The sequence below is a fragment of the Tinamus guttatus genome, unplaced genomic scaffold (genome assembly GCF_059628265.1).
Source record: "Tinamus guttatus ecotype Peru unplaced genomic scaffold, ASM5962826v1 Tinamus_guttatus_pri_ptg000308l, whole genome shotgun sequence".
In the NCBI taxonomy this organism is placed as follows: domain Eukaryota; kingdom Metazoa; phylum Chordata; class Aves; order Tinamiformes; family Tinamidae; genus Tinamus; species Tinamus guttatus.
Genome location: NW_028288842.1, coordinates 600021 through 613840, shown reverse-complemented (window position 1 = coordinate 613840; position 13820 = coordinate 600021). Strand labels below are relative to the sequence as shown.

At 41.1% G+C, this 13820-nt stretch overlaps 1 protein-coding gene across 1 annotated transcript in view; it reads right to left on the bottom strand.

Annotated features, from left to right (window-relative positions):
• The window catches only part of ITPR2 (inositol 1,4,5-trisphosphate receptor type 2), a 237065-nt gene that overhangs the window by 59657 nt on the left and 163588 nt on the right, over positions 1 to 13820 (bottom strand). Inside the window, exons 38-43 of the mRNA XM_088528402.1 lie at positions 11586 to 11694; positions 9917 to 10104; positions 8443 to 8626; positions 7602 to 7858; positions 6692 to 6892; positions 4607 to 4717 (exon numbers count right to left, since the gene is read on the bottom strand). Of these exons, the coding sequence (XP_088384528.1) occupies positions 4607 to 4717; positions 6692 to 6892; positions 7602 to 7858; positions 8443 to 8626; positions 9917 to 10104; positions 11586 to 11694 (1050 nt within the window). The remainder of the gene's footprint in view (positions 1 to 4606; positions 4718 to 6691; positions 6893 to 7601; positions 7859 to 8442; positions 8627 to 9916; positions 10105 to 11585; positions 11695 to 13820) is intronic.

The following is a 13820-nucleotide window of genomic DNA, read 5'->3' as shown; positions in this document are numbered from 1 at the left end:
AATATCGTGAGTTTTATCAGCAGTAACCCAGTCGTGCCTTAGACTTGGAGGACCTGTGTTACTTACAGTTAAATGGATGGCAGCGAACAGGAAAGGAAGAACTTTTGGAGCTTAAAGCATCGTAAGAGACCTCTACATCAGAGACCACGAGTCTTAGATCTGCCAGGAGCTTCCTGTGTGATTCTGGCTAAGAAGTCTAACTTCTCTGTAATGCAGCACCTTGCTGCAAGGAAGTTAAACAGCTAAATTTGCTCACCTGTGAGACACCACACTCACGTTCACCTCTTCGATGTGGCTTCCCAACTACTTCCCCCATGATGGCTTTCTGGTCAAGCGCGTTTGCTTTGACTCACGTCTCAGCACGAGGCAGCATCCCCTCCTCTGCTGCCTTTTACAGACTGGATGGTTTGAATGCTTGGAAGGAGAAAGTAGTCCCATAACAAGGATAGGGGCTAAGAAAACACTAAAACCCATGATATAACCTCATTCTCCTCTCTCTCTTGCCAGATTTCAGCATTTCGAACTGAAATTTCTCACAATGAGGGTGTGCCTTATGATTAATATGGACTATTTCCGAGGAAAAGGGTTCAGCTGTTCTTAGGACTGAGGCAGGAAAAAAGAGGATGTCACTTTCTGCACGTTCCACCAACTTCTGTTTTGAGCAGCTCTTGTATTGCCAAGTTTTGATATAAGAGCTGAAAATTTGGAGGGCTAGAGGCCAAGATAACAGAGGCATACACGTTGTAGGCCCCAGGGAAATCCACCCAGACTTGGCCAACTCATAAGCATTTTCTAAATTATTATTTGAATACAATACTGCAGAAGTTTGCTAGAGTGTCACAGCTAAAAGTCCACAGACTTTCTTCTCAGAGGCTAGAGAACTACAAAACCATGGAGGTTGGAAGGGACCTCTGGAAGCTTCCAGCTCTCCTTTGCCCTACGCTTTCAGCAATGTAACTCCTAGCTCAAAGCAGGTCCAGTGAAACCAGTTTGCTCTGGACTGTGTCCAGTCGAGTCTTGAACAGGTCCAAGGAAGAGGAACCCACTGCTATGCTGGACTTCCCTCAACCTGCTGGCTGAACTCTTGCAATACAGTCCAGGACACTCCTGGCCTTTTCTGCAAAGGTGCAGTGCTGATTTCAGTTCAATTTCTTGTCTACCAGGACCACCGAACAACTTCTACAGTGTCTTTTTTGTAGTCAGTCCCCAGCCTGTTCTGTCACATGGGGTTACTTCATTCAGGACGTGAGACTTTGCATCTGCCTTTTTCTCAAGTTCATAAGGTTCCCATCCGGGCATTTTTCCATTTTCTCCAGCTCCTTCTGAACAGTATGCTCCAGCATCAGGAACCACAGACCAGCCTACACTTGCTCTTTTATACCACCTGCCTATACATGCAACAAGGAGGAAAAGTGCTGCCTGCTTTAAAAGAGGTTAGAGTGGGACTTGGGCAAAACGGAGAGTGAGGTGGAACAGAAGTTTAGTGCAAGAAAGCACAAAATAGGAGCAGCTGGAGCGAGGCTAGGAAAGGACCTGAAGGCAGGGAACCAACAAGAAGAATTAGGAGGTATTTCAGACACCCTCCAAGGGCTCATAGGAAATATCACTCCTGGAGTAGCACCTGGAGGCCAAACAGCCACAGGTGGTTCTAGTATTACTGGGTGGACAACTAAATAAAGTCCAGACTATCTCATGAGGAGATAGAAGAGTAAACTGGAACTGGAACTGGAAGTAAAAAATCAGAAAAAAAAAAGGTGTGGAAACAAGAAAGAGAAATCAGAATGCAGGAAGAGAATGCCAAACAACTAAACAATTGTATTAAGAGCTGTACAGACAGCTTGAAGAGTGTGGCATTAGAAGACAGCAGGAGAAGGAAGGGGAAGGCAGGAGGAGGGCGGACGATCAGAATGAGGATTTGTACATGACAGGGGAACTAGGACTTTCTGGGAGAGGAGATTGGGCATGGAGTGAGAGGAGAGGAAAGAGGTGACTGCACTTGCCTATGCAGGAAGAATGAGATAAAGACAAGTAAAAAAGGATAAGGACGAGCTCAGATTGAGACTGCCTGGAGGAGAAGGGGCTGGTATTCACAATGATCAGAAACTTCCACATGATTTTTTAGATTCTTTTTTTCATAGTGAAGAGCTGGAGCTGGGTTCTTCTATTTCTGCTCAGGAGCTCCCTTGCACTGAGGAGCACGGCAGTTGTGACAGCACTGGCAGGATCTCAAAACGAGCAGGAGGGAGGGGGACAAGACTGGCTGCCAGGTAGCTCTTGGAGGAAGGGCAGGAAACACTGGAAGAAGGCTGCAGTCTGTCCCTCGTGGGTGAGGAGCAGTTTGAAACCATTCCCAGCAGAGACTAGCTTGGGAATGGAGAGAAGCCTCCTGCACTTCTCAGGAAGGGAGGAAAGGTAGGGTTGGTAGAAACTTCTGTCTTCCTGCTGCTGGCTCACAATTTCAGTCAGCTGTCACCCTCCCTTTTTTTAGCTCCAGAAAGGGAAGCTTAGGAGTGTTAAGCCACTTTTCTGCTTTCCCTTCACTATTGCTCTGATCACTTAACTTTAAAATGCTCATTTAATTGTTCCATATTTTCTGGATACTTTGAGACTCTGGGATACGATTCTACTCCCGAAGGGGAAAAGAGGACCACTAACTACAAAGACAGAGCTCTTCAAACATACTAGTAATGTGAAGAATCAGTACCTAGGTGTTACAAAATGGATACCCTCAAGTTAATTTTGCCCTTCATTTCTCTTTGTGGGGGTTCTCCCCACATGAAACCGAACAAAGCCAACATTCATAATTTGCCTCCCCACTCTTTTCTAGGGGATTGCGAGAGCTGCTAGATTGACAACGTCTCTTCCTCCTGCCAGTGTGCATGCAGCAGAGCTTGAGCTCTTATATTACGTGCCAGGCCTTGATTACTACCCAGAAAGAAGGCTGGGTTCTACAGTCAACACGAGAAAGGGCAGAACAGAACATGGGCCGCTGCTCATTCAATGAGCTCTCTCTCCTGCTCACCAAACGATTCAGGAGTCCAGTGGAAAACACAATTCATGAGGATGTCATTAATTGCCACATCACAAAGCATGTGCAAAACAAGCCAAATTAGGAGGGCATGGAAGAACATAATTGTGCATTGCCTAGCTTTCGGGGGGGGGGGGGGATGTCTTTGACACATAATGTTCCCTGAAAACAGGGTCCATGCTTGTGTGTATGTATAACTGGGTGGGCCTACACACTCTGCACTTGGCATTTTCAGTGCAAGATTTAGGGTGTTTTCAACTCCAGAACTGCCTAGCAGTGACAGACTGACAACATTAAACATTATCTGGTAAACTCAGTGCTGTGTTTTCTGCATGTCTCATCGTTCACAACAATGGCCAGTAATGTGGATCTAATTCTTGAAATCAGAATCAGGCCCACAGTCTGAAACACTGGTATCATTTACTACAACTTTTGTTTTAGTAACACCAGTGCATATAAAGCCTCCTGTGACCTTGGCCAAACTGATCCCAGTAGTAACATCAATAAGCTCTTGGGTATTGCATAGCAAACTTATTTTACATCTATCTGCTAGCTACATGATATGGAAAACTAAAATGGCACTGCAATGAATGTAGTGGGATCTTTATAGGGACTGGAATTTAAACTTCAAAAGAACTATCTGCATGTTCAAAGTTAACTGTCTGCTTAAATGTTTTGCTTCAGGGGGGCCTGAATTAAATTGCCACTCAAAAATGTAATTACAGTTATTAAAATCATGTGTAAAACACTGTTGATACAATGTTTCATTGTACATGATATATAGCTGCATTAATTATTTTATTAGACATCCATAATGTTGCCAGTATGATGCAATGCAGCTACCACAAAGTATGTGCTGGTTTGCAGAGGAAACAGACCATCTGCACTGGAAATGCTTCGCCTTGCTTGCTTTTTCTAGACAAGTTCTACCCTACTTGGCACACAGCAGAGCTGCAAGGCTCCCCTCTGCATGCAATGGCACATGGGCTGCGGAAGCTTCTCTAGTACCCTACTCTGCTTTCTAGAGAACACAAAACAAGCCACAAGCCTTCCCCCACGATACCTCCCACACACCCTACACAGACACAGGACGCTTGAAGAGTGAGATAAAATACAATTTACCTTTACCTTGTTTATAAGCTTTATTTGACATTTTAATTGCAGGTCATCTGATATATTATTATCTGCTACCTCTCCTTCTCCAGCCTGACTTGCCTCATTACCCAAACACTGCAACCATTTATAAGTCCAGTGAGATTTTACGCCCAGAGTATGGAGGCTTCATGCTAAATATATAATATCTGTTTGATAGGATTATTAAAAAGAAAAAAAAGCTGAAGGCAATGCTCCCAGGCACAGCAATGGGTCAGATGGCCCATGGCAAAGGGCCTGATGCTGATTCAGAAGCTGAGCTGAATTTGTTTGCAACATTTGTTTTCCAAGGGTGCTGAGTACATTATGCTACAGTAAGATTAAGTAAATGTCAGGTTGCCTAGAGCTCTTGCACAGGTATCTTTTCTATTGTTAAATGTATTGTTAAATGTATTGTTAAATTTAAATTAAAAAAAATTACTGTACCTTTAGCTGAAGGACCAGGTCCATGCAGTATTTGCCAAGAGGGTTTATGTCATTCAGGATGAGTGCAATTATAATATCAATCCCGTTGGACTCATGAGTGGCTATGCAGGTCTACAAAAGAAAGATAAATAGGGGGTCAGGAGAGGAGGAGGGGGTGAGTAGAGAGGAAGATACATTAGCAAGTTTCCAAACAGGGCTCTGATCTCGAATGACTCTGTGATGGCACCAAACCTCCCGGGCAGAGCACAGCAGCCTGAAAAGGGGCCACAGGAGCACGGGCCTGTACTGCAGGGTGCATCTTGCTCGACACAGAGCTACCCCCAACACTGCTAAGAGTAAGCGCACAACTAGAGCAAAAGCAGGGCAAGCTACAGCATCCCGGCCATGAACCATGCAGGATTTGGTACCAAGTGATAGATACAAGTCAGAGGGAGCAGCACATAAGGGTCCTGCCAGAGCCAGGGACTGGGAAAGTCCCTTCCAGCATCTTCTCTAACCCATGGAGCTCTATTCTGCTGTCAGTGCATTTGGACCAAGGTTTTCCACTTACACATACACGAAGCAGACACGTTTGAATGGAGGCACAACCAAATTTGCACACTTAACTTCTTCAGTCAGCATTAATATGGCTATGTTATAACATGATTTGTCTCTAAATATTGTATTTTTCTACATGCATTTATGCACATACACACTTCTCTGGATATAGAATTCAAAACTGTGACTGTTACCAACAGTATTTCTCAAATGCATTTACAAATGGATCTATGGACCTTCTAAATCATAAATTAAAACATCAGCTAAATAAACCTATGCTTTTTTTTAAATAAGTTTATAAGACAATAGGGAAGAAAAGGTTTTCCAGAAAGATAGAGAAAAAAAAAAGGATGAAAATGACAGCATGGAGGACTTGCCTCTGAAATGCACTAAATCAGATTTGTTGGTGGTGTAAACGAGCCTAACTCCAAACCTTAGTGACTTCCCCATCAGATCTAAGTAATTAAATCTAAGTAATCATTTCCTTCCACTACCACTGTTCTTCCTTAAAGTTAGAGAACAAGTTATCTTGCAAAAAGGTTTTTTTCCATCTCCGCCTTGTAATTATCATTCTTTTTTTACAAATGATTTTTCCCACTCATTAGGGGAGAGTGAGTATGACTATTTAAGATTTAGTCTACTAAAGGATTTTTGTTTGTTTGCTTTTGAAGCATTTTAACAAGGCGTTTAATTAACGGCAATGGCAATGGAAGCACTTTGCACTTCATTTGTGGAGTTTAATGAAGTAACTTTAGTACTTCATGTATTTCTTCAGCTATTTCTAATATTAAGAATAGACTGTGCCCTTGTATTTTGCCCACTACAATTCTCCCAATACTAATCCATAGTGAACATTCTGTAATTTCATCCATTATGACAACTTTACTACAATTTTCTTCAAATCAAGCATAGTAGCACATAACTGGTTTCCCTATCCTTCTATACTGCTTCAGCATGGCATTAAAGATGCACCTACCAAAAGCCATAACTATATGCTTTTAAAAGCCTGCATTAAGCAAGGCACAGAAACATGTAGATAGTCTGTAGTCTCATTCATTTCCTTACTGCTATCATAATTAAAGATACTGACAGGTAGCACAGTGGACAGCTAGTTCAACTTTGTGGTGTTTATGTAAATTAAGGAAAGAATATTTTAGTGACTTGCATAAAGACCACCAAAGACAAGAGGCATGAAAAAGGAGAGTGCAAGATTGCATTTGCAATGTACTTCCATAATTATGAGGGGAAATCCAAAGTGTAGCAAACTACGGCTTAAAGCAGAGCCTGCTGTATTCGGACATAAAACTCTCTCCAAAAGGGCCAGAAAGGCTCTACTTAAGCTGACATACGCTACAGAAAGAGCCAAGTTTGAGTTTTGACTTAAAAGGATTTCTCAAGCCTTATGAACGTTCAAAATGTGCTGAGTTTAGTCATACCAACTGAAGGAGAGTTTATGTTATTAAGAACACAAAGGAGTTGTACAATGTCCACACATACACGACCAGCTCGGGGAGATTCTTCTGGATCCAAAAGTTATTCGAGCCCTACCTGATTTTCATGGCATGGACCTTGGCAATATTCAGTCAAGCTTTCCAGAGTCTGGTTCACAAGAGCCACATTCCTCTCATTGATGTAAAGTCCCAATAAGCCCAGTCCACCTGTTGTACTTCCGCAGATACAGTCCAAAAATTGCAGGGTCTCACAAACAAGGTTGTAGTTTGTTTTGTTGTTCTGATGCCTTAAAAAATTCTGGTGGATGGAGAAAAGGAATACAAAAAAAGAGCTAAATTCAAACATAGTCTTTTTAGTAACTAAATAATAATGTAATAATGTGCAATTTAAAACCACAGGATCACTTAGGTAGTGGAGCACACTACACCGTAGAAAATATAGGCCAGTGCAGCAGTTGAGAACTACTATCTGATTCAAGGAGGAAGGAGGAGAGCTCATGCATGTGAATTTTGCAAACATCTGCTCTGGCCCCGGATGTCCTCTGTATCTCCTGCACATGGGCCCCCATCGGGCTCACGGTACCGACCCTTCTTTCCTCCCAGGAAGCTGGTAAGAAAGAGCAGGTACCAGGGTACCTTATGACTAGTCTTTTGCTGTGGCAGTATCTTGGGTCCAGCCAGTGCCCACACTGGTTTAAGGAAGGCTGCTGGACACCGTGCTGAGGCACGTCTGCAGAAAACTCCTTTTGGAGGGGCTGCTACAGACATAGTGATTTCTACAGGAGGAACTGATAGTGGGGACACATGTAGCATCAGAGCACAAATATGGTCCTGGGAAAGGGTTATTTTATCTTTTGGACAGAAAGAATGGTATTTTAGGGCCCTGGTTCTGTAAAGGGAACCAGACACAGGCATGTTTTTCTTCCCTCACAAATTTCGGGCAAAAGGGGGCTCATGTGATACTCCTTTGGCAGGATTATTTTGAGCTCAGCTGAGGAACACTCTACCTGCAGCTCTCGGTTGTGGTTCTCGCACAGCAGCTGAAGGAACCGCAGTATTGGCTGCATGATGGCGATAGCAGGGCTCATTATCGCCTCTTCCGTAGACTTCTCTTCTGCATTTGCAGCATCCGCCCCTGAGCCCATGAGATCTATTTCTGGGTCCATTTCTCTCCGGTATACAGAGTAAGCCTTGGATGTTGCGGAAGATGCTTCTGTTAACTGTCCTTTCATACCCTCCTTCAGATGCAGCGTGGAATCCTTTACTGAAAATAAAGATAATTTTCCTTCATTTTTCAAAATGTTTCTCCTTGTTTGATTAAACAATAAGGAAACAATAATAATGAATGCAACTTTTTCTTTTTGGGTGCCTAACTTTTCGAAGACCTCTAGGCGACTTTACAAAGAATATCAAGGCAACATTCATGCAGGGATAACATGTTCCGAAGAAACCACAAACCAGACTGAAGCAGAACATTAAAACAAAAAGCCCTAGTATTTCTCTTCCATATACAATAAATGATGAGAACAATGGAAGGACCGCAGGGTGGGAAATCGGTTCCTCTTCTTGGTCTTGTGAAACAGCCCCATTAGTAGCTGCCTTTGAAATATGGGGCTGTATCTTCCACTGGTGCAAACTGGCAGAGCTTCAGTGCCTTCATGAAAGCTAACCTGGTGGAAACACCTTAAGAAATGGCCAATAATTTAGAGAAGAACAGGCAAGTGATGTAAATTAGATGTGACTACTAATAAAAGGCATTGATCTGTGCCTCGTAGCATCAGTGCAGCAATACATTCAGTTTGTCTACAACGTGCTGCTGCTTCTCTCTTCTCAGGTGTGCCTCCTTACCTCTCTTTTTGGGAACAGATACAGTTAGGTCACTATCATCATCTTTCTTTTTGCTCCCCAAATCGATGGTGTTAACTGTCACCGTTGATCGTATCTCCTGCTGCGCAGCCTTCATGTGGTCATACAGGACTTTAAAGAATTTTTCTGACTTTTTTTGTTCCTTCAATTGCTGGTAAGTTGAATACTGCAAGAAAAGATACTATTTAGATATCTGTCCTGAGGGAGAAGAAATACAGAAATACACCATCAAGCAGTTGCTTCATTTATACAAAACAAACAGTGGCTACTGCCTGACCAGCTCTTCCATAAAGTGATATACAGGACTGGCAACAAAATTGATAGTAATACTTTAAAAGGTGGAGAAAATGATGAAAATCTGATTTTTTTAACAGTATTTAAGATGTTGCAAAACTATGCTTAAGTTACATTGTTTTGTGACACTCCATTTATCTAGGCTTTCTAGAATTCTAATTATTAGATTATTCCATCTATTAGAATATAATTATAATTATTAGATTATTCCATCTATGAAGAATTGTGAAAATGTGGAAAAAAAAACAATAAGAAAAATTTTAAATATCTATGCGTACTATTACAGTTTAGATTATAATGCATTCTTTCGGCTTTGCAAACACATAAATAGAATTAATCTCTTTGGTGGCCTGGTATTACTATCAAGCAGGTTGAATATCATTTTGTTCAATTTACAAACTCTGTCTTACAAGTAAAGGCCTTTTAAGCACCCCCACAATTAATTTTAGAAAGCTACAACAAAACCTCCCTTCTTTCATATTTTCTTGATCAAATGTTATTTTGCAAAGAAAAAAAAATGAATGGACATATTTAAGAGTGACAGATTGTATTATCTCTTTTACCTCATAAATATAAAAGATGGAATTCCTCTCACTTAACTTTCATAGTCTAGAAATGAGGTATAATTTGGTTATCTAGGCTCCCTTCATAGGCAAGATATGGGCACCTGCAGGGAGTGATTTATACTCTTTCCCCTTTGTTCTGATATCTCTGCTGTTCATAGGTAAGAATAAACCACCACCTTATTTGGCTAAAAGAAGGTAAGAGGAATATCATACATGCAAACTAGAACCCACTGTCTAAAACAGTTATGCCATTCTGTAACTATAGTAAGGATTATATGTCCTCTCAAACAGGCGGTTGTTCTCTCTTTGGAGACTCTGAAACATGAAATAACTGGAGATAATAATGATATGGCAAAGAACAGATTTTTAGAAGTATGGTACTATATAGGAAGGGACAGTTGAAAAGTCTTTTCCTCTGCTGAAGAGTCTACAATATGAAATACTGCATACATACAAGGAACAGGTACATTTGTGTTAGAGGCATACAGTGTTTGACGGGAGAAAGTTTTCACAGAACTCATTGCAAAAAAGTTCATTTGTCTCCAGACCACACGCATTTGAAAAGCATTATGTGAGTAAGTGAATGAAATAAGTACCTGTGTTTGTGTATTTCCACCTTCAAGCAATGCAATACCAAGCAAAATGCCTTCTGAGAAGATTCTGTCATTTTTAGTGTTTACTATAACATCTATGACTAGTTCTGATGCCCCTTCTTTATCCAGAAGACACTGAATATCAAACATGGATACTCCAGACTTATCCGAGTCTTGTCCTGAAAATCCACCTGCAAATTAGACAAATAGATGCCATTTATGTTTGTTTTACACAGCTAATATATGCCTATAAAAATGAAGGCATTGATAATGTCTGCTGCACATAGATGTTGCACAATGAATTTACTCTCAAAATTTGGAGGAAAAAATCTTGATACAAATGAAATCTTTGCATGAAACTGCAATGCTGAGCTCTGGCAACAAGAAACAGAACCATAAACGACTGTTCTATTGTGATATTTGGACAATAAAGAATATTTAAATTACACTGACTTGTCCTCAGAACCACTATTTAATTCCGCTGTTGCGTATGCTGAAATCTGATACCACTTTTGAAGAAACTGGATACATTTACAGTTCGCAGAAATGGAGTGAAAGATCTGGTGACGGGTATGAGCTTTTAACTAAATGCTTTTGCCAATACAGTTCCTAGTCTATTAGCATCAGTGTGATGTTCTTTAAAACAGAGACTTGAGTTAGTCTAAATTAATGAAGGTGTTATTTCTAGAGAATTTGCAAAATTGTAGCAAATCATCAGTTGACCACATTTTCTTAATCCAGATTATCATCTTTCCTGCTATATTCATTTTTAAACTATTTTATGAAGGAAAGTATGGTATTGCTTTAATCAAAGCAGTACTGGCAAAATGTCTCAAATCTTCTGTATAAGGTCGCCACACACATAGATACTTTATATAAAGAAATATTCAATCTTTACATTTCTGCTTGCTTGGGAGCAAAATCTGATGTACAGGATATTCAGCATATAAATATTTCCGAAATGTCGACCCTGAAACAGCTAAGATTGAAACAGAACATTCAGAAATGCCCACACGCCTTCAATATATGCTGAGAATGGCAAGCTATATCATGACTTGGCTCTATACCCATTTTTTTACTCATTTCTTACTCCATGCATTATTTTGTGGGTTTTTCTTCAGAGCTGTCTCTTTAATAACTTCCCACTCACGCTGTATCTAACTGTGGAGAGTAGGTTGCTCAGAGTCCTGTCCAGTGAAGTCCTGAATAACTTCAAGAACTTCCGATAGCCTGTGTGGGAAATCCATTCCAGTGCTTTGCCTCTCTCTGTGAAAGATTTCCCTTGTATCTACTTTTTTACACACATCAGTAATGGAACCGGAAGCTCAGAAATCCGTTTTCCAGAAACAGCAACACCTTGTTCAGAAGTTCTCACATGTGGATTTCTTGGCGAATTAAAATTGTGTTGCCAGTTTCAGCTGAACCAAATCGTTAGTCTGGGAGGCTGCAGAGGGAAGGTCCCTACTTTGGTGCTGCCCCATGCACAAACGCCATCCCACACAGGAGCACACAACTTAACAAAGGGGAAAGTCCGATTCTCCTTCTCTTCTATCAAGTTACAAAATTTGTTTGATTTATTCATCAATAAAATCCCTTGAGCACTTCCAGTGCACCTATTAGAAACAATGATGATGCTAATTTTGTTTTCCTCGAACGATCTGTGTTTATTTACCTCCCACTTGTGCAGTTTTGCTGTAGCTACCAGACAGAGGTCCATTCATACCACTTCCATAGTCTCCTTTAAAGTAGCGATACAGGAGTATTTTCCTTAAAGTGTTGCCCTTTAGGAGAAAGATAAAAATAGTATAAGAAATCACAGTTCTGGCCAATTTCCTTCTTTTTAAAAGCAAGCTGTTTAACACAGATACATAATTTATTAGCTTTTTCTGTTATAATTAGTTAGTATACAAATACAAAGTTGTCCAGAAAACAAACATCTAATAGACTTATCTAACAAATCTCACGGGAAGAATTCTAAAATACTGTTCTATAAACTTACTTTGAAGTTTATTTTAAACTTCTTGATTATAAATCAAATAACTCTACCTCAGTAATTTTGTACTGCCTATTTGTAGGGTATTTTGCACCCAGCTCCACAAAGCACAAATTCTCTCGCAGTCTGTGTGCCTGTGTCCTCCCCACCACGGTGGCACTTTCTTCCTATCTCCTGTGGCTGAGAAGTATCCCTCCCTCTGCTCTGATCCCCTAGAATCCAGCTGATCATCGGAAAGAAGCCACATGACATGAAATATTAAAACAGAGATCTGACATTTGCTAGAAGAGGTTCAAAAACATTGTTTTCTCCTTGTTCCCCTACTTCCAAAACCACAACCAAACAAAACTGCATGCAGCTCTCTGAAGATCTCCCCTTTCCTTCCTCATATTTTCTGCAATACATTAAATAAATTGAATGAAGAGCGGACAGTACCAATTACTTGGCATTTTTATCTTGCCTTCAGTCTCCTGGAAACACTTGCAGTCAACATTCGGTTTTACAGAGGCAGTAGGTGACACAACAACTGTAGGTGTAATTGCAATCTGAGATTTTATAATGAAAAAAAAATAAGGCAAGTTTTCTGATGATTATCATTGAAATGGAAAAATTGCTCATTTCATCAGGGAACAGAATGAAGTTTATTCTTCCTTACTTTTACTTACTGGCTTTAACGAAAATCAGTTCTTAAAAACAGGGGCACCGTAAGCATTCTCAGTTCTTACCAGCCTACCCGTGCCTTCACAACAGATACAGATACATCCCCGCGACCACCACCATCCCAGTAGGGAAGCAATTCCCAGGAATACCTCAAGAAGAGCAATCCCCACTGGAACTTGGCTGTTCTCTCAGCAGTGTTTCCCTGAGCACGCACAGGTTGCAGTGGGGCTTCGCTGCTTCACGTACCTCAAGAACAACAGGCTTAAGCGAGTGCCAGAATGCAATACTCTGCATAGCTAGTCAGTCAACACAGTAACAGTTGTTCCTTCCTGCTTCTTGTATTTGGATATTTTCATTCAATAACAGTCTATATAGAATTGCCTCAATCAGCCAAGAAGACTGCATGATCTACAGTAAAATATTAAAAGTTATACATGTAATAGGCTGCAAGAGAAATAAAAATGCTTTACTGCTGCCCTACTTGTCTGTAGAGGCAGGGAATTTATTAGGTGAAATTCCCAGGTAAGGTTAGGAAGACAACTGTGCTCTGCAATGCAGAGGAAGACAAACCCCAAAGTCTCAGGGAACATCAGATGGAGAAAGGTTCCTTCTCAGACAAGTTTAACGATGGGCTTTGGCCCTCCGTGCATGGACGAGACAGACTAGCCAAACTCACAAGAGACGTCAAGACCACAGAGAGGGCCAGCACCCCTTGCTCAAGATCCTGCCTGGGGTTCTGACCCATCAGCTTCACTCTCCTCATCTCCTGAAGGAACCAAAGGTATTGCTGAGGAGGAGTAAGCTCCCGACAGAATTGCGAAACATTGGCTAAGAATAATGGTAAGGCCTCTTTTCAACCTCCATTGGGCATATAAATGAATCCGATTCTCAAGGTTTCACATCACAGAATCACATCGCACGAGCAGGTCACAGAAACTCTTTGCAGCCCCAGCCTAGCAGCTGCTCCAGGAATAGGCACTGAGACACTTTTAGCAAGAAAGGGGGGCGTTTGCCATAGCGTTTGATTAACCACCCAGCTTGAGGCTACATCCTACACCAGCAGCCTATGCAGGCTGGTGATGACTAACACAGCACCATGGTAAATTACAGAAAAAGTCACACTGCAGTCATGGGAAGAAACACCAAAAGCCACTTATATGTAGTTAAAAATAATGTCCATGGTCACAAGTTTTATTGTTCAATCAAAACAGCCTTTATTTTATCATGAAGAACTTTTAAGCCCAAGAAACAACA